We start from the raw sequence: 25,834 nt of genomic DNA, 5'->3' as shown, positions 1-25,834 counted from the left end.
CAGAAAACAACAATGGACCCAAAATTTAACCCTGGGGAACTCCACTATAACATTAGTCCATGATGAGCAGTGTCCACTGATTACCACTCGCTGTCTTCTCCCACTCAACCATCCCTTTATCCATAGCAGCAATTTGCCTACAATGTCACACTGCTCCAATTTGTGTAGCAGTCTTCCATGTGCAACAGTATCAAAAGCCTTTCTAAGATCCAAATTTATGATATCAAAGTTATAATCTGCATCCAGTTCCTTTGTGACCACATTATAGTATCCAATCAGATTGGTCAGGCAAGACTTTCCCTTAACAAAACCATGCTGTATCCGAGCTATAACTGAAGTCTTGTCTAGATGATCCTGCAGTGCTTCTTTAACCAGTGCCTCCATTAATTTCCCTGGAACAAAAGTTAAACTAACAGGTCTATAATTACTTGTGCCGCCCTTTGATCCTCCTTTGTGAATTGGGGTAACATTTGCACATTTCCAGTCTATGGGTACCTCCCCTGAGTCCAAAAAAAGCTCTCATAATTATGGCTAAGGGTTTGCTTACTTCCTTTGCTGCCTCCTTAATATAACTGGATAGATCCCATCCACTCCGGGTGCCTTTTTTATGTTTATCTTCAACAATTTTTCCTCCACTTTCCTCTCAGTTATTACAAAATCATCCAGCTCACTGCCAGAGTTTAATTCACCTCTGGCATTCCCCTCCCTGAATAACTCCTCATGTGTGAATGTAGATGCAAAATACTCATTTAGTTTGTTAGCCACCTGAGTAGGATCATCAACAGATGAACCATCAATATCCAGTGGACCAATCTGATTCATCCCTTTCTTTCTAGAGTTTACATAGGTAAAGAACTCTTTTCTGTTTTTCTTTGCATCCTATGCCAAGGATTTCTCATAATTTGCCTTTGCTTGCCTAATCTCCTTTGTGACTTGGTTACAGACCAGCTTATATCTATCATAGGCTTCCATGTCACCCATTAATTTATATGTATCCCATGCATTTTTCTTCTCTGCCGTATGTTTCATTAGTTCATCTGACATCCATTTAGGCCTAAACCTTGAACAATATTTCTTAGTTGGTATGTAAAGCCTAGTAGCTTCCAAGATAAATTTTTTGAATGCTTCCCATTTTGAATTTGCTGTTGGTAACATCATCAGTTGGTCCCACCGTATAGAATTTAAATACTGTCTCAGACCACTGTAGTAGCTGTTATGAAAGCAAAAACCCTTCCCTTTACCCTTGATGGTAGTTACCTCTTTGAGTAAATCCCACTTCAGCACACTGTGATCACTGCCACCTAGTGGTTCCTTTATCTGCAGATTCTTAATGCATGAAGAATCACTACGGATAATCAGATCAACAGTATTACTCCCTCTAGTAGCCTCCCGAACATGCTGATGTAGAAAACAATCAACCAATAAATCCACAAAAGCCTTGCTAGTGTGTGAGTGACCAATCCACAAATTTCAGTCAATATCTAGGAAATTAAAATCCCCCATTATAAGACTTTCTCTGATTTACTGGCCACTCTATTTCCCTGTACAGTTTCTTAATATACTCATCAGAGTAATTAGACCAATAACTCGCTCCTACTCTCAATTTTGATCTCCCAATGCTTATGTCACACCAAACTGACTCGACAATGCACTGGTCAGCGATGTCGACTGGCTTCACTTCCTTGGATTTTATGTGTTTCTTAACTAAAGCATAACCCCTCCTCCCTTCCTATCCTGACTATCCTTTCTGTACACATTTTACTCCCCAAATTCTACATTCCTTATATCTGTGTGACACCACGTTCCTGATATCCCAACAATATCAGCTTTTGATGTTTTGAGCAATACCTCAAATTCATCAAATTTATTTACCAAACTCCTAGCATTGGTGTATACGCAAGTATACATTCACCTGTTCCTATTCTTAGCTACCCTAACACAACCCATATGTTTACTTGTACCGCACTGAGTCCAGGCAGTCTCTGAAATACCCTGCATCTTTGTGTTCCAGGCTGCTGCTCATTCCAATAGAAGCAGTTCAAGAATCACTTTCACCTCTGCCAGTGGCTACTGTTAATCTAAGTCCTTGTATCGCCCCAAGCTAGCAGTTTTCCGACCCACCTAACATTGTCTCGATAGCATCAACAAATATTCTTGCACCCTTTCTATTTAAGTGTATCCCATCCCTGTAGAACAGTCTCTCCTGTTAACAAGTACAGACTAGGCTGAAAAAAATTCTACCCCTTGTCTATGTGAGTATGTAAAAAATTTACCTTGACACTCATGTTTCAGCCAAGCTTCTTGAAGTTTGCCAACATATTTTCAACTATATTCTTGTAGTATGGATTCTTGTTTTTCTTCTGAACTTCTCAACGATGGACCTGAAGCTAATCCATGTCTGCTTTTCTCTTTTATTCATACCTTCCTGAAAATTTCAGTCTCTCATCAGTTTGGAAGTTGAGATCCAACAAAAATACCTTGTTTTAGCTTCTCTTGGGTGATTGATGAGAATTTATCAATTTACCTCCTGACTGAGTTAAAGCTTTCGCAAACCGCTTCATCAAACCAATTTGATGTGAAAGGGTGGAAGGAGGACAGTTTTGGGGTCTACCAGATTAAAGAACATTTATGGACTGTGTTCTTTAATCTTGGCAATAAACTGCCCCTCTTTAGCCAGACCCTGACATCCCAGTCTCACTCACACAAAAATGCAAGGCATTTTTTGTAGCCAGGTTGCTGTCCAAGTATCATGCCTGTTACTTTAAAGTCAGCACAAACCAACCAAGTTCTTCATACTTAATATTTGTCAACAACTTCTTCAAGTTCTCATATGTTTCTTTCAAATGCAGACAATGAGCTACTGGAATTGACACATCTTTATTTCCATTTTGGAGAAACACACCTTTGAGATTCCTCTTTGCTGAATCAATAAAATTTATCCACTGTGTAGAATTGTAACTAATTCCTAAATAGTTTATTAAGGCATTTATATTACTGGGGGGAAAAATTGTCATTAGGAAAGTGGGGGGGATTAGTTATCATTCTCTGTACTATGAGAAAAACATCCCATGTGGTAGAAAATTTTCTGACTAAAGTCAAATCGAGGAATTCTGTAGATTCCTTTGGTAACTTTAAATCTCTTACCAGATCATTGGGCTCATGCTGTGAAAACATTTGAAGGTTGGACCCAATGTCTCCCAGTGTATACTTCAGTTTTATCTTCAGAAGCTTCACTTTCAGTATTCTCTGCTGCTAGATTCTCCAATATAAGTGGAGGGCATGGAATCAGCAAAATATCTCCATATGGGATTGGTCTAATGTTAGATGGAATATTAGGATACACAATGCCCTTCTTACTTTTTTTTGCATTGTATTCCTCTACATTAACTAAGCAAAAGTAACAGTCATCACAGTGGTTTGTAGCTCCTGCCAAAATCATGGAAATTTCAAATTTCATAGCCTTCTTTTTACCATTTTTCCCAAATCTCAATGTTTCAACACAGGTCTGGCAAACTTTATGTTTAGCCTGTTGTTTATTTTGGTCACTGAGTTTCCTCCAAAATAAGAATAATACACATTTTTACAAATTTTATCATATCTTGTCTTTACTTGAGGACAACATAACTTCCACATCTATAACAAAAATAATGAATATTGCAATAGCAAGTGATATAGTGCTATTGTAATTTATAAAGCTTTCAATGAAATTTTTGTTTAGCACTGTCAGCTTTCATTCTGCAATAAACATTGTCTTTGTTCTTGGCAAGTCACTTTTTTTCTTTCCTTGGTGGATTCATCATTCTCTTACACTTATAGTATGAAATTGTATTATCATATGAAGCTGTATTGAAAAGAAAAAAAATTGCTTAAACAAACCACAGAAATATTAGTATGAGGAGTGACAAAATTATGCAAGATAGCAAGCTTACAGAGCACCAGGTGTTTAAAAAAAATTTACTTCTTTATTCTTTCAGTCAATTCATTCCAATAATAATTTGTCTGGTCCTCCTTTAAAGTTATTCAAATTGTCACATTTCCACCAAACAAATGGAAGTTTATTCAAACAATCAGTTACTCTCTAGCTGAAAGAAAATTTCTAGACATTTAACCCTGCAATCATATATTCTAGTTTAAATTTATGTCCTTTTGTGTGTATTGTCCAAGGAGTAAGGATGACATTAGCATTTAGTTTATTTGACTCATTAAAAGGCCTTAAACACTTTAATCAGAGGTCTCCTCACAGATGCTCAGCATTCAGATGCTTATTTATGCATCTGATTAACCTTGTTCCTCCTCCACACCCATTCCAAAAAAATCTACAACCCCTTCCTACAATGTAGCCTCCAAATCTGTATGCCAGTACTCAAGATGCTGCCTAACCATTGCCTTACACAATGGGATAATTACCTTATTGTTATAGTTGGAAAAATTCTCCAACCATCCACATTCTGCAACTATTCTGCAACCATCCTGCCTCAATTTGAATTTATATCCAGTTGCATGTGTAGTCTGAGAAAGAGAAAGAAAGCCATCAGCATTAAGACTGCTCAATCCATTCAAAGCCTTAAGCAACTGAATTAGACTACCTTGGGGGTGCATATGCAGAATCTGCAATTTTCAGAACTGAGTCTTCCTTGATAAGACTAGGGTCCAAATGCAGATAACTTGGCCTGGTGAGATCAGCAAATGGGAGTCCATATAAGAAAAGACTTTGAATATGTGGGTTGCACAGCTTGGAAACTAGGCACCTTAGAGGAGACTTGATTGAGGTGTTTAAGGCTCTGAGTGGCATAAGTAAAATGAATGAGGGCAAAATTTTCACAGCTATAAATAATTCTAGAACTAGGGGCCATAAATTAAAGTTATGGGCAGAAGATGTTTAGACTGGATTGCAGGAAGTTTTATTTTAACCAGTGAGTTACCTACATGGGTGATAGAGGCCAACAGTTGGGGGAAATTCAAAGGTCAGCTGGATAGTTACCTAAGGAGGAGGGAAACACATAATTTGTCAATTTCCTTTTAATTTATTATTTATTAATTATTTATTTTATTTAATTTTTTATTAATATTATTTTATTCTTTCTTCTTCTTTTTTTTGGCTGGTGCAGCATAAGCCTTAGGCTTCCTTGCACCATATTACCAATACTAATACTAACACTAAAGACCACCATTTTGTTCCATTCACTAATCTGGTTGCCATTCTCTGCATTTCAGCAGATCTACTACAAAACCTCATGAGCCATTCTGGAAGCCTGTCTGCACTGCTCAAGAACTTCTTATCTGACTGCACAATTACTACCGGGTATTTTTTATTTTCTACTGCCTGAGTGTTGTACCACATTGTTACTAAGTTATTCTGAGATTACTGTTACCCATGTGCAGTATGTTGCATTTGTCAATGTTAAACTTCAACTGCCATTTCTTAGCCTATCTAACTAATTTTTCTAGATCTTAAGTAGATTACTTGATTACTGTCATTAACCAACATGCCAACATTTGTATCATCTGCAAACTTAGATATTTGGCTTGATATATCTTCAACAATAACATTAATAAATATAGAAAAAGAAAAAAAAAAAAAAAAGGGCCAAACACTGAACCTGGAAGACTCCACAGGAATCAGTGCTTAGCACTGACAAAAACATTAATCCATGAAGAGCAGTGTCCATTAATAACCACTCTCTTATCTTCTCCCACTCCAGCTTCCCTTTATCCAGAGCAGTAACCTGCCCTTAATGCCATACTGCTCCAATTTGTAGAGCAGTCTTTTATGTGCAACAGTATCAAGAGCTTTCCTAAAATCCACGTAAATTAAATTAAAATTATTTTTTGCATCCAATTCCTTTGTTTATTCAAATTGGTCAGACAAGATCTCCCCTTAACAAACATATGCTCTGATTGAACTATAATTGCACTTCTATCTAAATGGTCCTGCATCACTTCTTTAACTAGTGACTCCATTATTTTCCCTAGAACCAAAGTTAACTAACAGGTTTGTGATTATTCTTGTCACTGTTTAATCAACTTTTCTGAACTGGCGGATACATTTGGTCAACTCCAGACTAATGGGACTCATGGTTGGCACATTATAGCCTAGGTTGCTGTTGTTCCAGTAAACCCAAAATTGAATCAACTATTGGGACCTTCCTTGAATCCAAAGATGCTCTCATAATTATGGCTAATGGCTTGCTTATCTCCATTGCTGCTTCCCATAATATAATATAATGGGACATCCCATCCACACCAGGCATCTTTTTATGCTTCAACAATTTTTCTTCACTTTCCACTCAGTTATCACAAAATCACTTAGCTTTCCATTAGATTCTGATGAAATTCTGGCATTCCTCTTACTAAAGAACTCCTTGCATATCAATCTAGATGCAAACTACCTATTCAATTTGCCAGAAACCTGAGCTGGATCATCAACAGTTCAACCATCAACATCAAGTGGGCCAATGTGATTCAACCCTTTTATTCTACTGTTATTATAGAATCTTTACTTTCTGTCAAGCTACATTACTAAAGTAGCTTGACAGAAAGTAAAGTAAAGTGGTTTGCTACTTTAGTAAAGAGTCTTTGCTACTTTCCTTTGCATTCTTTGCCAGGGACATCTTGTAATCTGCCTTAGCTTACCTAACCTCCTTTGTCATTTGATTTCAGACTAGTTTATATCCACCATAGGCTTCTGTTTTACCTGATAATTTATATGCATCTCATGCTGTTTTCTCCTCTGCCACAAGTCTCATCAGTTAATCTGACATCCATTTAGGTGTAAGCCTGTAACGGTATTTCTTTATTGGTATGAAAAGCCTAGTAGTTTCTATGGTTACTTTCCGGAATACTTCCCATTTAAAACTTTCTGTCAGTAACATCATCATATGGCCCATGGTATTGAATTTAAAAACTATCTGAGACCACTGCAGTCACCTTTATGAATGCAAAAACTCTTCCCTTTACCCTTGATGGTAGTTACACCTTTAAGTATACGTGTACATCATATACTTGGATTTCAGAGAAACTTTTGATACTGTTCCACCCAAAAGACTGCTCCACAAATTGGAGTAGTGTGACATTAAGGGCAAGTAACTGTTATGGATAAAGGGATAATTGAGTGAGAGAAGACAGAGAATGGTTATCAATGGACACTGCTCTTCATGGACTAATGTTATTAGTGGAGTTCCACAGAATTCGGTGCTGGATCAATTGTTGTTTACTGTATTTATTAATGATATTGTTAAAGGTATATGAGGATTAATGTCAAAGGTTGGTAGGGTGGTTAATGACAGTAATGAGGTACACTACTCAACAAGATCTAGAAAAATTAGGTAGATGGGCTGAGAAATGGTAATTGAAGTTTAACACTGACAAATGCAAAATATTGCATATGGGTAACAGTAATCCCAGATTAACATATCAATGGGGTGGTACTATAATCAGGGTGATGGAAAATGAAAAGGATTTGGGGATAATTGTGCAGGTCTGATATGAAGTTCTCTGAGCAGTGCAGACAAGCTGTCAAAACAGCTCATGGATTTTTTTATTAATGATATACAGGCATTCTGCTAACAGGGGTAAAGGTAGTGAGACTGGTGAGGGGAACAAAGAAGTGCTTTTACCAAGAAAGGCTTCAGTTCTGCAAATTGCAGTGTCTGGAGACTAGGCATGTGTAAGGTGATCTGATTGAGGTGCTTAAGGCTTTGAATGGTTTGAGCAAGCTCAACAGCAAACCCTTAGCCATAATTATGAGAGCATCCTTGGATTCAGGGGAGGTTCCCACGGACTGGAGATGTGCAAATGTATCCCCAATTCACAAAGGAGGTTCGAAGGGTGACACGAGTAATTACAGACCAGTTAGTTTAACTTCTGTTCCGGGTAAAATAATGGAGTCACTGGTTAAAGATGCATTGCAGGATCATCTAGACAAGACTGCAGCAATAATTCAGACACAGCATGGGTTTGTTAAGGGAAAGTCTTGTCTGACAAATTTGATTGGTTATTATGATGTGGTCACAAAGGAACTGGATGCAAAAAATAATTTTGATATCATATACTTGGATTTCAGGAAAGCTTTTGACACTGTTGCGCATGGAAGACTACTGTACAAATTGGAGCAGAATGGTATTAAGGGTAAGTTGCTACAATGGATAAAAGGATGGTTAAGTGGGAGAAGACAGAGGGTGGTAATCAATGGGTGCTGCTCTTCGTGGACTAATGTTATTAGTGGAGTCCCACAGGGTTCGGTGTTGGGTCCACTGTTGTTTTGTATATTTATCAATGATATTGATGAAGGTATATCAGGCTTAATGTCGAAGTTTGCAGATGACACGAAGGTTGGCAGGGTTGTTAATGACAGTAATGGCAGTGTGCTACTGCAACAGGATCTAGATAATTTGGGCAGATGGGCTAAGAAGTGGCAACTGAAGTTTAACCTTGACAAATGCAAAGTACTGCATATGGGTAGAAGTAACCCCAGAGAAGCGTACCAACTGTGTGGTACTACACTTAAGGTGGTAGAAAATGAAAAAGACCTGGGAGTAATTGTGCAGTCAGATATGAAGTTTTCTGAGCAATGTAGACAGGCTGCTAGGGCAGGTCATGGGGTTTTGTCAATGATATATAGGAATTTTGCTAGCAGGGAAAAGGAGGTGATTGTCCCTCTGTATAAGGCAATGGTCAGGCCACGCCTTGAGTACTGCGTACAGGTCTGGAGGCCTCATTTTAGGAAGGATGTAGATTTGCTTGAGCGTGTACAGAGAAGAGCAACACGATTGGTGAGGGGAATGAAGGGATCCTCTTACCAAGAGAGGCTTAAGTTCTGCAAATTGCAGTGGCTGGAGACTCGGCACCTGCGCGGTGATCTGATTGAGGTCTATAAGGCCTTGAATGGGTTGAGCACGCTGAATTCTGATGGGATCCTCCCACTTGTTCAGAATACGAACCTACGGGGACATAAGTTCAAATTAAGAAAGGATAGATGTAGAATAGATGTGCGGAAATTTGCCTTTAGCCAGCGGGTGGTTAATTGCTGGAACAAACTTCCATCTGTCGTTGTGGAAGTTGATAGGTTAAATAAATTTAAGGAGGAACTGGACAGGCATTTGGAGGGTATGGTGTGATTTTTTTTTTTTTTTTTTTTTTGACTGATGCTGCATAAGCTCCTACACTTGCTTTCTTGCATCAAGTGCCACTACTACTACTACTACTACTACTACTACTACTACAGTGCTGATGGGATTCTTCCTCTTGCTCAGACTATGCAAATGAGGGAACATAAATTCAAACTGAGGAAGGATGGTTGAGAACAGATGTGCGGAAGTGTGCCTTCAGCCAACAGGTGGTTGATTGCTAGAACAAGCTTCCATCCGTTGTTGTGGAAATGGATAGTCTGAATAAATTCAAGGCAGAACTAGACAGATTACTGGAGATGATGGATAGATGAAATGGGAGTTTGTTTGTTTTTTTGCCGATTCTGTATAATAAGCTTGCTTTCTTGCATCATTGCCACTACTAATACTATTAATACTAACTTCTGACATGATGTGACAATTCTTAAGTTAAAATATATATTAATTTAAAGAAAAGCTTACTCTTTTTATATTCCATATTAGCTATAGAAACCATAGTCACCTATGGTTTTTATATTTTTTTAAATGTCCTACAATATTAACTTATATTTGTATTAAAACCATTAAATGAAATTCTCAATATGCAAATAAAAGTAAGCTGCAAATTATATCCTAAAATATTATAAAATGAACAGTTCAATTTACCTGGGTCACTTCTTCGTAGTTGCATATTGGAATTTTTTCTTAATAACCAATAAGGTAGGCCTCCCTGTGTATATAACTGATGTTAATAAATTTATAGAAAAATTATATTCCAAAATATATATCAAAACGTATAAGATGGATGTTTTGGTCAATGCCACAAAAATTTCTACATAAAAAATGTACTAATATTCAAAGTTTCCTTCATAGTAGTTCACCTCCTGCACTGATACAGTATTGACAGTAATGTTCCACGTAAGCTGCATTGGTGCATGGTCATATGTAGCCACTATTTTTTCATGCATGTGTAAAAATTACATATTTGGTCTCTGTAAAATCACTCGTACTCAGCATGTCAAATATCTTAACCAGCTGTAAAGTGTTTCTGAGAAATTTTAAACATAATTCAACACTGCCCATTGCAGGTTATTCACTTTAAACTATACTCTTTTAGTGTTCCTTGAGATCATTACATGTATTTTTTTGTATATATATATATATATATATATATATATATATATATATATATATAAAATATATGTGCAATGTATATTTTGTATATATATATACAAAATATATACAATAAAAAATATATACATTACATGTATACATTTTTTAACAAGGCTTAATGAAATTGTCAAGACAATTTACCACATAGACAACAGTGTGAGCATCAAAGAGTGGTGATGATGGATGATGTACTCATGGTTACTGATTGAGCCAAAACTTCTGATGTCATCTCTACAATATATATTGGAGAAAATATGCTGGTGCTGAGTGAGTCACTGTACAAAAATGGGTAGAATGTAAAGTGGTCTACCTGAAACGACACCTCAATCTCCATTACAAAATTACAAATCAAAACAACAGGAACTGGAAGAATACTGATGGAAACTACTATAGTATAATGAAACAGAATATAAATGTATTAGAGCAATAGTAAGAAGAGTGACTAGAAGGGTAAGGAATGATTGTCAAAAATTTTCCAGTAAACTAGAAAATAATATAAATGGCCTACAGTTGAAAGGAATACAAAGTCATAAACAAATGAAATCAATAAGATACAAAAGAAAATTATAAGTCTATGGAACCCAAGAAATAAATATGGGTAGAGCATTATAGGACACTACTTGGAAGACAAAAAAAATTTAAACCTAAACAATGATAAAAGCCAAGAAACAATTAGTATGGTTGAAATGGTAAACAGTGATAAAATAAAAAAATACAAAGGCAGTAGGAGAGGATAATATCAGTGCAGAATTATATAAATATAGCTCTAAAGAATTTAAATCAAGAGGAATGGACTTTTTAAATTGCGTATGGAAAAAGAAAAATATACCAAACAAATGGAGGACCTCAATAAGTATTAAAAATTTTCAAGAAGAGAAAAGAATATGACTGTGATAACTATAAGAGGCATTTTTATTCTTAATGCATGCTATTAAATTTATCTTAACATTAAAAAAAATTAAATAAAATAACTCTTCAAATAGAAAATATATTAGGACAAGGAAAAACACAGATTCAAGAAAGGATGATTATGCATAAACCCAACCTTTACATTAAAAAAAAAATTATGGAAAAATCCACTGAGTACGATTTGTAAACACAAACGGTCTTTATTCACATGAGAAAAAATAATAGAATTAATAGATAGAAATCGATAAATGATTTGATTGAACTCAAATATTCCTCACATGTAATTCAAGTAATTAAGATAATGCTACAGGCCACTAGAATAAAAATTAAGCAAAAAAATAATAATTACTCAAAGGAATAAAAATTAAGCAAAAAAATAATAATTACTCAAAGGAAATTAGAAGAGGAAAGGGACTGATACAGGAAAGTGGATGCTCACTGGTACTCTAATATTTAAATGGAGGAAATGAATAGAGTGGGGTGAAGGAAATATAAAAGGACTAAAAAGAAGATAACAGGCAAACTTACTGTAAGATGGCAATTTCTGTTAAAAAATAGCAATGAATTTCAAAGAAACTTTATCAACTAAAATAATATACAAAGAAGTGATTATCCCATTGTATAAGGCAATGATAAGACCACATCTGGAATACTGCATAAAAGTTTGAAAACATCATTTTAGGAAGGGCATAAATCTGTTGGAAAGAGCACAGAGAAGAGCAACAAGATTAGTTGGTGCAAAAGGATACTGATATTCTTACCAAGAATGAACAGGGTTCTGTAAATTGCAATCTCTGGAAACAAAGCATCGGCATGGCAATCAAATTGAAGTGCATAAGGTTTTAAAAAGGTTAAGTAAACTTAATGCTGATGACATCTTTACTCTTTCTGAGATAACCCACATAAGGGGATAAATATTTAAAATGAAAAGGATAGTTGAAAACAGATGTACAGAAATCTGCATCCAGTCAAAGATTAACTGATTGTTTGAATAAACTTTCCACAGTGTTGTGGAAGTGGGTAGTTTGAATAAATTTAAAGAAGGTTTGAACAAACTACTGACAGGAATGGGGAAAAAAGTGAGTTAATATATATATATATATTTTTTTTTTGGTTAGTGCTGTATAAACTTTCCTTCCTTGCATAAAGCTGTCAATACTACTGCTAGTACTAATATAAGAGGAAAACATATGAAAATTGTAATATATAAAACTAAATCAATAACCGAAAGAGAATGGGCCTGTGGCAATGGTTTCCATAGTTTAAGTGAAGAATAATAATACAGCAGGATAATACACCAGGGCCAGTAAAGAATAATACAGCAGGGCCAGAGGAGCAGTAACTAAGATAATTTAATAAGATAAAATTAATACAAGAAGCTTTCAGGGTGACGAACCCCTTCCTTAGCAAGTAAAAGTAAAAATATACATACATACAGAAATGCAAACAAAATATAAACGTTAAGAATAGAATAAATACTAAATAGGCTGTGCGTGCTCAGATGACTTGGAGAGCGTGCACATGAATGCAAGATTGTACAGACATTCATTCACTAGATCTTATTGTTGTTACTGATTCACTGATTATTACTGATTCACTTATTGTTACTGATTCACTGATTATTACTGATTCATTTATTGTTACTGATTCACTAGAGCTTATTGTTGGTATATGGGATTGCTGCCAGCATTTGTTGTGCTTCAAAACTATTGACTCTAAAATACTGTGTGTGGCCTTGTACCTCTGCAGCGTTTTTAGACTTTTGGACAGCTGGATCTATTTAACGATTCTAACCATAGGTGGTGACAGTGCCGAGATTGGTCAATTACCTCACAATCGTGTCTGGGGTTGAGGTCATAATGAGTTGACCAAAAATATTCTGCGATTGCGGAGTGCTCAGTGAGAGCAGATCGACCCAGGCAGATCGACCTATCGTGTTCTGTGAGGCAGTCCTGAAGACGTCTGGAATTCTCCCTATATAGCAACTGCCACAATCATGGCAAGTTACGTGGTATACAATTCCGCTGCATAAGAGAGGGGTGATGGGTGTTTTTACACTCGAGACCAGAGACTGTAAGCTCCCACCAGGGAGTTGTACACATGAAACTCACTCAGGATCTTAGAAATCTGGTCTGAGGTGCCCAAATAATAAGGAATATAGGCAGTAGGTACACTGTCATGGGGGTACGAGGGCCCTGGGTGAGTTGCAAGCTCTTGTGCTTGTAGCAGTCACCTGTCTAACACACAGGCTGGGTATTCACAGTTGGTTAGATCAGCTTTTACTCTGGAAATCTTGGTGTGCCTGGCTTCCTCTGAGCTGGAATGAATGGCTCCAAGCTCGAGAGAGCAGAGTGAGTGCGGTGCTGATTAGCTGACAAGGGGCATGGGCTGACCTGTAGTTAGTGAATTGCCCGCACCATATTGGCTTTCGGTATACTGAGGTTTCCAGGTGTTGGCCTGCTTGTTTCACCAAATTATCCAGGAAATGAAGGGAACCTGTTTGCTTCCAACTCTACAGTGAACTGGATGAAGGGGGATAAGGAGTTAAGGTACTCCAACAGTGCCGCACCTGAACCACGGGGGGATGATGGTGAAAATATCATCAACATATTTGCACCACATAGTAATTGGTACAGGCGGGTTCAGGAATATGTGTTCCTCTAACTCCTTCATTGTGATGTTAGCGACGACGGAGCTGACAGGGGCGCCCATAGCCGTATCATGTATCTGTTTGTACAGAAAATCGCCAAATGCGATGACACCACCTGACAAATATAGGTTAAGGGCTGCACAGAAGTCTTCTGTAGATAGTGATGTTCTATCCGATAGGCTGGGATCATTCTCTAGAAGCCATCTGGTACAAAGGACGGCCTGTTGGACTGGAATGGATGTAAATAGAGAGACAACATCGAAGGATGCCATGATCTCATCATCAGGAACTGTAACCTGTTTGATGAGGCAAAGGAACTCCTCACTGTTGGAGACCATATGGGCATTATTTCCCACTATGGGTGTTAGGAGACAGGCGACATGTTTTGATAGTTCGTATGTCGGCAAATTGCAACAGGACATGATGGGTCAGAGAGGAATTCCCGGCTTATGAATATTTGGCGGGCCATAGAATTGCGGAAACTGGCAGCCCGTGGCATGCAACTACCATCTTGTCGACACTGAGATCTTGTCCGATTTGAACCACTCACAGATCAACTTGATAATGTTTGATTCTAGTCGCCCTAAGACTTTGATGGGTGGGTCACTTACAGGCTCGTAAACATTGGGATCTTGTTCAAATACTCCAAACGATCCAGTATAACCGTGCGATGTCCCTTGTTGGTGGGAAGCACAATGATGGTGTTGTCTTTCTGGATGGAATTAAGAGCAGCGTGTTGCTAGCAGTTGAGGTTAGAGTTTGCAGACTGTGCATGAAGAACAGAGGCCATTCTGAAGTGGATGTCATTAGCAGTCTCTTCAGGGAGGTTGGCTAAGGATGCCTCTACTCCCATGGCAATTTGTGTGATTGGCAGTGTTGACGGTAGAATGGCAAACTTCTTACCAGAGGCGAGAACATTGATCTGTTCAGAGGTTAATCACTTGCTGCTAATATTGCTAAAGTCAATGTGCTGTGGGCAATTCACTAACTACAGGTAAGTCCATGTCCCTTGTCATCTAAACAGTACCGCACGCACTCTGCTCTCTCGAGCTTGGAGCCATTCCAGCTCAGAGGAAGCCAGGCACACCAAGGTTTCTAGAGTAAAAGCTGATCTAACCAACTGTGCCAACTGTGGATACCCAGCCTGTGTGTTAGACAGGTGCCTGCTACAAGCACAAGAGTTTGCAACTCACCCAGCGCCCTCATACCCCCCCCCCCCGGTGACAGTGTACCTACTGCCTATATTCCTTATTATTCGGGCGCCTCAGACCAGATTTCTAAGATCCTGAGTGAGTTTCATGCATACAACTCCCTAGTAGGAGCTTACGATCTCTGGTCTTGAGCATAAAAACACCCATCGCCCCCTCTCTTACGCAGCGGAATTGTATACCACGTAATTTGTGACAATTGCTATATAGAGGAGAGCTCCAGACGTCTTCAGGACTGCCTCACGGAACATGATAGGTCTATCTGCCTGGGTGATACTGAGCACTCCACAATCGCAGAACATTTTTGGTCAACTCATCATGACCTCAACCCCAGATGCGATTGTGAGGTAATCGACCAATCTCGGCACTACCGTCACCACCTATGGTTAGAATCATTAAATATATCCAGCTGTCCAAAAGTCTTAAATTGCTAGGTACAAGGCCACACCCTATTTTAGTCAATAGTTTTGAAGTACGACAAACGCTGACAGCAATCCCATATACGCCGTGTTCACCAACAATAAGCACCCTATCTAGTGAATGAATGTCTGTACAATCTCGCGTTCACGTGCATGCTCTCCAAGTCATCCGAGCACACACAGCCTATTTAGTATTTATTCTATTCTTAACATTTATATTATGTTTGCAATTCTGTATGTAAGTATATTTTTACTTTTCCTTGCTGAGGAAGGTGTTCGTCACCTTAAAACTTCTTGTATTAATTTTAACTTATTAAATTATCTTAGTTACTGCCTCCACTGGTCCTGCTGTATTATTCTTCACTTAAATCAACAACCTTTATGGGAAAAGAAATGGTAAGATGCTTACTGGTCCTGAACAATAAATCAATTGAACAAGTAAAGGAATTCAAATAACTTCTTCTTCTGGCGTTATAACCCAGGGTGGGTCTTAGCATTGTCAGTGACGTTCCACCAGTAAGCCCTCCCAGAAGTCAAACTTCTCCAATTTCTTATTCAAATAACTTGGGAAATATAATTATCCTGGATAGTGAGAAAGACTTAAAAAAGACTTTAAAATTATTTCGCACAATGGAATATTGCAAAAAACCTGTGCAAGAAAATGATCACATGCACATATTATGAAAATGTATAAAGTACTCTTAAAACTTATCACTGGATATGGAAGTTGTTGTTGTTATTTGGTTTTTAGGAGCATTAGCAGCTAAGACCATATTGCTCCGGGGATATGCGGTGGTCATTCCCTGACCTTTCCACATCCTCCGTATTTGGCAGATATGGAAGTGAAACATGGACATGGGGAAAGTGATAAGAAAAAGACAGTGATAGTAGAAACTGAAAGTTCCAAAACCTACTGTTGTAAACTCAAGGCTAGATGAAATTGAGAACATCGCCATTTGCAGTAAATTAAAAAATGGTATATATAATAGAAGAAATTGTCACATATAGAAGGTATCAGCTGGAAAACAACAAATGGCTTAAATAGAATGCATTATGAATCCAAAAAATTCAGGTCAAGCAGAAAGCCAAGGAATAAGAGATGGTAAGACAACTTTGAGTTTGGTAAGTGGCCCCTCACCATGAAGTCAAACAAGAAAGAGAATTGTTAAATTCAAACATGTTTCACTTACAAGTCTCTCTTTTCAAATATGCCTGTATTAAATTAAATTAAGTGTGTGTGTGTGTGTGTGTGTGTGTGTGTGTGTGTGTGTGTGTGTGTGTGTGTGTGTGTGTGTGTGTGTGTGTGTGTGTGTGTGTGTGTGCGTGCGCACAAGCTATAAATAATACTCATCTCTGGCATATAAAGTTAATTTTTAATAACCTAAAATATTACAGGCTAATTTTTTGTGTGGGTGGACTTAAAAGTAATGCCTCTTACTGTATAAATTTTGAAGAAATACATTCCATAATTGAAAAAGAAAAAAATATATATTTGTAGATAAAAAAAGTTATCTTTAATTTGATGTATAATTTTTTCTACACATGTGCCACCTAATTCAGTATGTTCTGTTTAGCACTTATAAAGTTTCTGTATGCTGTTCAGGTAAATTTTTTTCAGCTGAGAAGCCATCTGTTCATGGCTGCTCAAACTTCTTCCTCAGAGTCAAATCTGTTGCAACATGCAAGAAAGCAAGCTCATATAACATCAGCAAAAAAAAAAAAAAAAACCTTCCCATTTCACCCATCCATTAACTCCAAATGTTTGTCTAGTTCTGCCTTGAATTCATTTAACCTATCAACTTCTTGTTGTTGTTGTTGTTGTTGGGTTTTTTGGCACAAGAGCCTCCTGGGCCATATTGTGCCGTATCAACTTCTATGACAGATGGAAGTTTATTCCAGCAATCAACCACCAGCTAGCTAAAAGCAAATTTCCACACATCTATTCTACAACTGTCTTTCCTCAATTTGAATTCATGGTCTATTCATGATCATGAATAATTCATGATCTATAATAAAAAAAAAAAAGTGAGAAAAAAGCAAGCAACAAGGTTTATGCATGAACTGAGAAAACTTTGTTCCTATATATCTGCCACATTGCCCATTCATTGCTCCAGCCAGCAACACAGCAACAACATATATCCACTGCTTCAGCTGCAATATACAGTATGTGGATGGCCTATGTGATATATATGAAAACAAATTATAAAATTTTTATAAAAATCAATCCACTGGGAGTCAAGTTATCACACATGAATGAAAGGTCAAAGGAATACTGTCAAATTTGTATTGGTCCAATTTAAATGAAATTTAGGCTGCTCAACAAATCTTTCTAAAAGGCTCCAATATAAAATTTCATGAAAATCCATCCATTGGGAATTGAGTTTTAACATGCAGAAGGATGGATGGACATGGTGAACACAATAGGCAATATGTATATATGTCTGCTAATGTGCCTAAAAATGCATCCTTTCTGCAAAAACAATGGGACAAAAGTTGTTAAACTTCCACTCATTTTCTTTTCTTTTTTTTTCTCAATTGCAGTTCAAATATTTAAAATGGCGTACCTTGTGAATGAACAATCACAGAAAAATGCACTCTGCATGCACTAACTAGAAAATACTAGTTACATGGAAAACTTAGTTGGAACCTCTGCAACAGCCAGAACTGAGGTTATGAAGTAACAGGCATTACTTTTTGGCTCATTCTCATAAGGTAGAATGTTAAAAAAAGGATTGAGGCTATTTTCACTATACAAAATGTATATTCACACATGAATGAAATACATTAGAATGATTATTAAGAAAAAGTATATACAAACCTAACTGATATTCATCTCTAATGTATTTTGTTTTTGTCTCTGCTGGTCCACAATAATTTCTGAAAATCAGCAATAAATTCAAACAAAAATAATATACGCACAAGAAAAATAATAAACAAAGAGCAAGTCAATATGAAATTCTACTGACAGAACACCAACAGAAACATTAGAACTTCTATAAAATAAAAAAAAAAAGCTATGGGGTATCTGGTGAACTCAGATTTGCTGTATTTAGATGGCATAAGTTGTTCAAAAATAGAACCAGAACAGAACATGATCCTCCTACATAATATCCACAGAAATGATCTTACACCAGGCCATCCATGAAAATTTATAACTGATATGACTAATGGACTACTGTGACTACAGCATCTACTACATCCTTGAAGACAGATGAATTACAATCAGAAAACTTGCCAAAGTCTTGGGTATTAGTTATGAGAATGCATGAAGCATTTTGGGCAAAGCTAAAGAAAGCCTGCATGAGAACGACGAGAAACGTCAGATAACTTACGCGGAAAATTAGTTTCCTGATACGGCACTCTAGCGCTGCTCACCCGGTAAACAGATGGTAGATGTTATCGGTCTGGAGCAAAGTCGAGAACGATATATTGATTGACAGGTAGGCATGGCAAATGATGTGCTGATTGGTGCACGAACACAACACACGATAACATCGGTTTAGTATCACTTTAGCAGCACTAATGGTAACTTGTCCTAATCGCACATGCTCTAACCTTTTTCCACAATTACAGTATTTCGTAATGGTGAAAAAGGTCAGGTTACTTCGACTTGAATCCCATGGGAGCTTGAACCCCTCCCGAAGTGTAGGCGGTAACCTAACCTTTTTTTCTTTAGAATCAGTCATATTTAGAAATACATTCATAAAAAAATAAATTTTTTTTATGACTGTATTTTTATTTTCTTGTTCAATAATATGCCCTAATGGTGAAAAAGGTCAGGTTACTTCGACTTGAATCCCATGGGAGCTTGAACCCCTCCCGAAGTGTAGGCGGTAACCTAACCTTTTTTTCTTTAGAATCAGTCATATTTAGAAATACATTCATAAAAAAATAAATTTTTTTTATGACTGTATTTTTATTTTCTTGTTCAATAATATGCCCTAATGGTGAAAAAAGGTCAGGTTACCTCCACTTGAATCCCATGGGAGCTTGAACCCCTCCCGAAATGGAGGGGTAACCTAACCTTTTTTCTTTAGAATCATGGGTGGGCTAGCACATAAATTGTTTATTAACAAAATATTAATTTTTTATTACTGTACTTTTATTTTTAAAGACACTCGTGCGGATACACCCATATCATAACGTCAATCAGTACCTTAAAAGATTCATCACTACTATTACCTGTTCACCGTTTATTACAAAACAATTATGCACCGTTCTTTACTGGTAAATTTAATGGCATTAAATACACATCATAATGCCAACCAATGACTATACAGTAGCTTGCCGTCTGTCGCACCCACCATCAATCATTTCATCGTTTGCCAAGCCTACCTGTCAATCAATATATCCTTCTCGATTTCTGCTCCAGACCAATAACATCTACCATCTGTTTACCAAGCGAGCAGCACTAGAGTCCAGTGTCGGGAAACTGATTTTCCATGTAAGTTATCCGACGTTTCTCGTCGTTCTCGTGCAGGCTTTCTTTACCTTAGCCACATTTTGAAAGTACTTGGGAATAACTCTTAATCAAAATAACAAAGTTTACAATGGAAGAACAGTACACTTCCACCTCTTCTTAGGGACAGTCTATTAAGTCTGCTGGCAAGCATTATATGATCATCACCATTTTTGATATGAAAAGCAATATCCATTGTGTCTTCATTGTGGATATTCTTTTACACACCTTGAAATGAACTTTTACACACCAAAAAATGAAATGAAATTTTTAAGAATGGCTTCTGTTCCTCAAATTTGAATACATTACTACATGAAATCAATTCCAAAGGATCCAAAACTAAAACAATAAAGGATTTTCACCTGATCCCGGTGGGCTGCATCTTCCTTAAGGTATCTGAAAAAGCCATCTAATTTATTTATTTAAAATTACTTTTGTCGTATACCTTGCTACTTCACTGTTATTTCTGATAGATCTACCATCACCATCAACCTGCTTCAAATGTTCTTTCACATATAGAAACATTGAATTAGAAAGCACAACTGAACATAATTTCTTCCGATTTAAATATGCAAGTGACAGTATTTCAGAGTTTTACTCAACAACATGGAAAATTACTTCTTTAACAGAAGTAAAATTACTTTACAGCAGTGACATCTCTTCATAACTCACAACATATTATTGTGATCTTTTTTGTCTCAAGAGGAGTTCCACAGGTGGAGTCTTGTCTACCATGTGTTTTCCCATGAAAACATCATGGTACACAAGACTTGTAACTTTTCGAAACCTGGAACTTCTTGCAAAGTTTCAAAACATGATATTGCAGGCTGATAATTTGAAGCTTTTCTTTCATCCAGCAGCTGGATTTGATTTGATTTGATTTGGTGTTTATTGGCGCAAAAACAACTAAGGCTATACTGCGCCAGAAAACGATTAAAATAACACTAAAAATGAATTCTGGTAACCTTTAAAAAGGTTACTCCAGCAGCTGGATCAAGCACTAACAGTCCATATTGTTTTTAACCTTTTACAGCCATTGAAAAAAAATACACTTCAAGGACATCATTTCTTGTCAAATAAAGGGGCCAAGATGACAATGCACAAATGGCTTCAACTCAAGCCTAAAAATTCTTCCTTCAATTAATACATTCCATAGCATTAGCATTAGTAGAGGCATTTGATGCAAGAAAGCAAGCTTATGCAGCATCAGCCAAAAAAAAAAAAAAAAAAAAAACCACTTCCACTTCACCCCTCTGTTCGTTCAAAATACCTGTCCAGCTGAGCTTTAAACTTATTTAGGCTATCAACCTCCACCACAAGGGATGGAAGTCTGTTCCACCAACCAACCACCCTCTGGCTAAAGGCAAATTTCCGCACGTCTATCCTACATCTGTCTTTCCTCAATTTGAATTTATGCCCTCTCAGGTGATTTTTCTGAGCTAGAGGAAGAATCCCATCAGCATTGAGCATGCTTAAACCATTCAAGGCTTTATACACCTCTATCAGATCACCTCGCTGGTGCCTAGTCTCCAGACACTGTAATTTGCAAAACTTAAGCCTTTCTTCGTAAGAGCACCCCTTTGTTCCATTCACTAATCTTGTTGCCCTTCTCTGTACTCGTTCCAGCAGCTCTACATCCTTCTTGAAATGAGGCCTCCAGACCTGTATACAGTACTCTAGGTGTGGCCTGACCATCGCCTTATACAATGGAATAATCACCTCCTTATCCCTGCTGGAAAAATTCCTGTATATCATTGACAATACTCCATGAGCTACTCTTGCAGCCCGTCTGCACTGCTCAGAAAACTTCATATCTGCCTGCACAACCACCCCCAAGTCCATTTCATTCTCTACCACTGTCAGTGTTGTACCACAGAGTTGATACGTTGCTCTGGGGTTGCTGTTTCCCATGTGTAGTACTTTACATTTGTCAATGTTAAACTTCATTTGCCACCTCTCAGCCCATCTGCTCAACCTTTCCAGATCCTGTTGCAGCAGCATAGTGTCAGTAGTGTCCTTGACAACCCTGCCAACCTTTGTATCGTCTGCAAACTTGGACATTAAGCCCGATATACCATCATCAATATCATTTATAAATACAGAAAACAATAATGGACCCAACACTGAGCCCTGAGGGACTCCACTAATAACATCAGTCCACGATGAGCAGTGTCCATTGATTACCACTCTCTGTCTTCTCCCCCTCAACCACCTCTTTATCCATAGCAGCAATTTGCCTCCAATGTCACACTGCTCCAATTTGTGTAGCAGTCTTCCATGTGCAACAGTATCAAAAGCCTTTCTAAGATCCAAGTATATAATATCAAAGTTATTCCCTGCATCCAGTTCTTTTGTGACTGCATCATAGTATCCAATCAAGTTGGTCAGGCAAGACTTCCCCTTAACAAAACCATGCTGTGTCTGAGCTATAACTGAAGTCTTGTCTAAATGATCCTGCAGTGCTTCTTTAACCAGTGCCTCCATTAATTTTCCTGGAACAGAAGTTAAGCTCACAGGTCTATAATTACTTGTGTCAGCCTTTGATCGTCCTTTGTGAATTGGGGTCACATTTGCACATTTCCAGTCTATGGGTACCTCCCCTGAGTCCAAGGAAGCTCTCATAATTATGGCTAAGGGTTTGCTTACTTCCTTTGCTGCCTCCTTTAATATAACTGGATAGATCCCATCCACCCCGGGTGCCTTTCTTGTGTTTATCTTCAACAGTTTCTCCTCCACTTTACTCCCAGTTATTTCAAGATTCTGTAGCTTACTGCTAGAGTTGAATACACCTCTGGCATTCCCCTCGCTGAATAACTCCTCATGTGTGAATGTCGATGCAAAATATTCATTTAGTTTGTTAGCTACCTGAGCAGGATCATCAACACTTGACCCATCAATATCAAGTGGACCAATCTGATTCATCCCCTTCCTTCTAGAGTTTACATAAGTAAAGAACTCTTTGCTGTTTTTCTTTGCATCCCTTGCCAAGGATTTCTCGTAATCTGCCTTCGCCCGCCTAACCTCCTTTGTAACTTGGTTGCATATCAACTTGTATCTTTCATAGGCTTCTGTGTCATGTATGTATCCCATGCATTTTTCTTCTCTGCCATATGCCTCATTAGTTCATCTGACATCCATTTTGGCCTAAACCTTGAACAATATTTCTTAGTTGGTATGTAAAGCCTAGTAGCTTCCAAGATAAGTTCTTTGAATGCTTCCCATTTTGAATTTGCTGTTGGTAACATCATCAGTTGGTCCCACTGTATAGAATTTAAATACTGTCTCAGTCCATTGTAGTCGCCTTTACGGAAGCAATAACCCTTCTCTTTACCCCTAATGGTAGTTACCTCTTTGAGTAAATCCCACTTCAGCACACTGTGATCACTGCCACCTAGTGGTTCATTTATCTGCAGATTCTTAATGCATGAAGAATCACTGCTGATAATCAAATCAAGAGTATTACTCCCTCTAGTTGCCTCCCGAACATCCTGATGTAGAAAACAATCATCCAATAAATCCACAAAAGCCCTGCTAGTGTGTGAGTAACCAGCCCCCAAATTCCAGTCAATATCTGGGAAATTAAAATCTCCCATTATAAGACACCCTGATTTACTGGCCCACTCTATTTCCCTGTACAGTTCCTTAGTATACTCATCAGAGTCATTAGGCCTATAGCACACTCCTACTCTCAATTTTGATCTCCCAATGTTTATGTCACACCAAACTGACTCCACACTGCACTGTCCAGTGATGTCGACTGGCTTCACTTCCTTGGTTTTTATGTGTTTCTTAACTAATAGCATAACACCTCCCCCATTCCTATCCTGTCTATCCTTTCTGTAGACGTTGTACTCCCCAAATTGCAGTTCCGCATCCCTTATATCTGTGTGACACCACGTCTCTGATATCCCAACAATATCTGCCTTCGATGTTTTGAGCAATACCTCAAATTCATCAAATTTATTTACTAAACTCCTAGCATTGGTGTACACGCAAGTATATCTGCACCTGTTTCTATTCTTAGCTACCCTAACACAACCCATGTGTTTACTTGTACCGCAATGGCTCCCAGCAGTCTCTGAAATACCATGCATCTTGTTTTTCAGGCTTCTGCTCATTCTAATAGAAGCAGTGCAAGGATCTCTTTCACCTCTGCCAGTGGCTACTGTCAATCTATTGGTCTTTGTCTCCCCCCAAGCTAGCAGGTTTCCGACCCACCTAACACTGCCTCGATAGCATCAGCAAATATTCTTGCACCCTTTCTATTTAAGTGTATCCCATCCCTGTAGAAGCAATCTCTCCCGTTAACAAGTACAGTCCAGGCTGAAAAAAATTCTACCCCTTGAGCCTTGCACAATCTTTCCAGGGCCGAATTGATCGACAAGGCTCTCATCATATACTCCCTCCTATCGTGTCTGGGCAGAATTGCTGACACTTTCAAATTCAACCCTAATTCTCGGCTTTTGTTCAACAGTGACCTGTACTTGTTAAGTAATTCTGCCGGTCTCCTACTCTTAATATTATTAGTGCCAACGTGTACAACTATATCACCTTTTGTGCCCTTAAAAGATGATATTCGCTCTACAACGTCATCAACCTTTGCCCCTGGCAGACATACCCTGGTCCTGTTCCACCTATCTTTTTTACAAAGCATGTTCCCCGTTTCCCTGACAATAGAGTCACCAACAACTACTAGTTCCTTCGGGACCAGCGCATTCTGCCTTGGGGGTTGTCTCTGTGTCACGCGATGCCCAAGTGCAAGCTCTGGCGTTGATGTGGGCAGCTGAGAGCTTGATGGGCCCCTCAATTTAGTTTCTTCGAGGGCATCCACCCTGTCCCTCAAGCTCTCATATAGGCCCATAAGAACTTTGTTCAATACTGGAAAAAGTGCACAGAATCAATGAGACTACTCTGAAGAAAATATATATTCTACTCATTGCATTATTTAAAGTTTTTTTTTTATTTTTATTACTTTTTCGGTTTTCATTTGAATCACTTTCATATATTTAAAAAAAAAAAAATCGCTTAAGTTCATTTAGATATCATATCATGACATTCTTCATTTAACTTTAACTTGACCTTTCCTATGATACAGATATCATATCATGACATTCTTCATTTAACTTTAACTTGACCTTTCCTATGATACTGCTTAATTTATTGTCAATTAACTAAAAATCATTTACTTAAAATTTATACAACTTCTATAATTCAGTGCATAAAAGTAATTCAGATATTTTGGGGAAACATTCAACAATGACTACCCATAAACAAAGAAGAGTTCAAAAATACTGAGGATTCATTTAGTTGAAATATTATTTTAAATATGTGAACAACCAGTTTTGGTGCCGCATATTTAGGAAAATGTGCGTGCAGCATGAAAGCAAACAAACCAAAACAATAATTTAGCCTAATGAAATGGAGACAATTTTCCTAATTGACTATAGCCACTCCCTGATTAACATAAGGATTGCATTCCATGGCTCTAAGTAAGTCGGAATTTCCCCCATGCTTGTGCAGCATTTGCAACTGTGCTCGCTGGATTGATTGAATCGAAAATGAAATGTTTGACGAACCTGTGAATAGAATTATTTATTGTATCTATTCAATTTTTTATCTAATGTGCAGGAAAAATTACAAAAGCGTGCAATTTAAAAAATTTAAAAATTAGAAACTTACAAAAAAAAAGAGAGGAAACAGGCATAACGTCAGTAAGTTTTACCTCTCGAGCATCGTTGACAGAATCAACGTCTTCAAGTTGATAAATACACCGCTGCGGCGATTGAGGACTGTGGAGATTTAGAAGGGGTCAGCCGCTCAACCTTACAAAAGAACATATTAATGGATGACTGGACGGTGGCTTTTTTCTTTTCATCATAGATTTCTTTGTAGCAAACAAGCATATCAATAAC

General features: G+C 37.6%; 1 protein-coding gene across 1 annotated transcript in view; it reads right to left on the bottom strand.

Annotated features, from left to right (window-relative positions):
• LOC150080774 (beta-galactosidase-like) overlaps positions 1 to 25,834 on the bottom strand; it is a 389,882-nt gene that overhangs the window by 274,776 nt on the left and 89,272 nt on the right. The window contains exon 5 of the mRNA XM_090380816.1: positions 9,771 to 9,834. Coding sequence (XP_090236942.1) covers positions 9,771 to 9,834 — 64 coding nt within the window. The remainder of the gene's footprint in view (positions 1 to 9,770; positions 9,835 to 25,834) is intronic.

The sequence above is a fragment of the Mastigoproctus giganteus genome, chromosome 9 (assembly GCF_048544385.1).
Source record: "Mastigoproctus giganteus isolate SK-2022 chromosome 9, ASM4854438v1, whole genome shotgun sequence".
Lineage (NCBI taxonomy): Eukaryota > Metazoa > Arthropoda > Arachnida > Uropygi > Thelyphonidae > Mastigoproctus > Mastigoproctus giganteus.
Note: the sequence above shows the minus strand (reverse complement) of the source record. Positions and strands in the feature narration are given on the sequence as shown.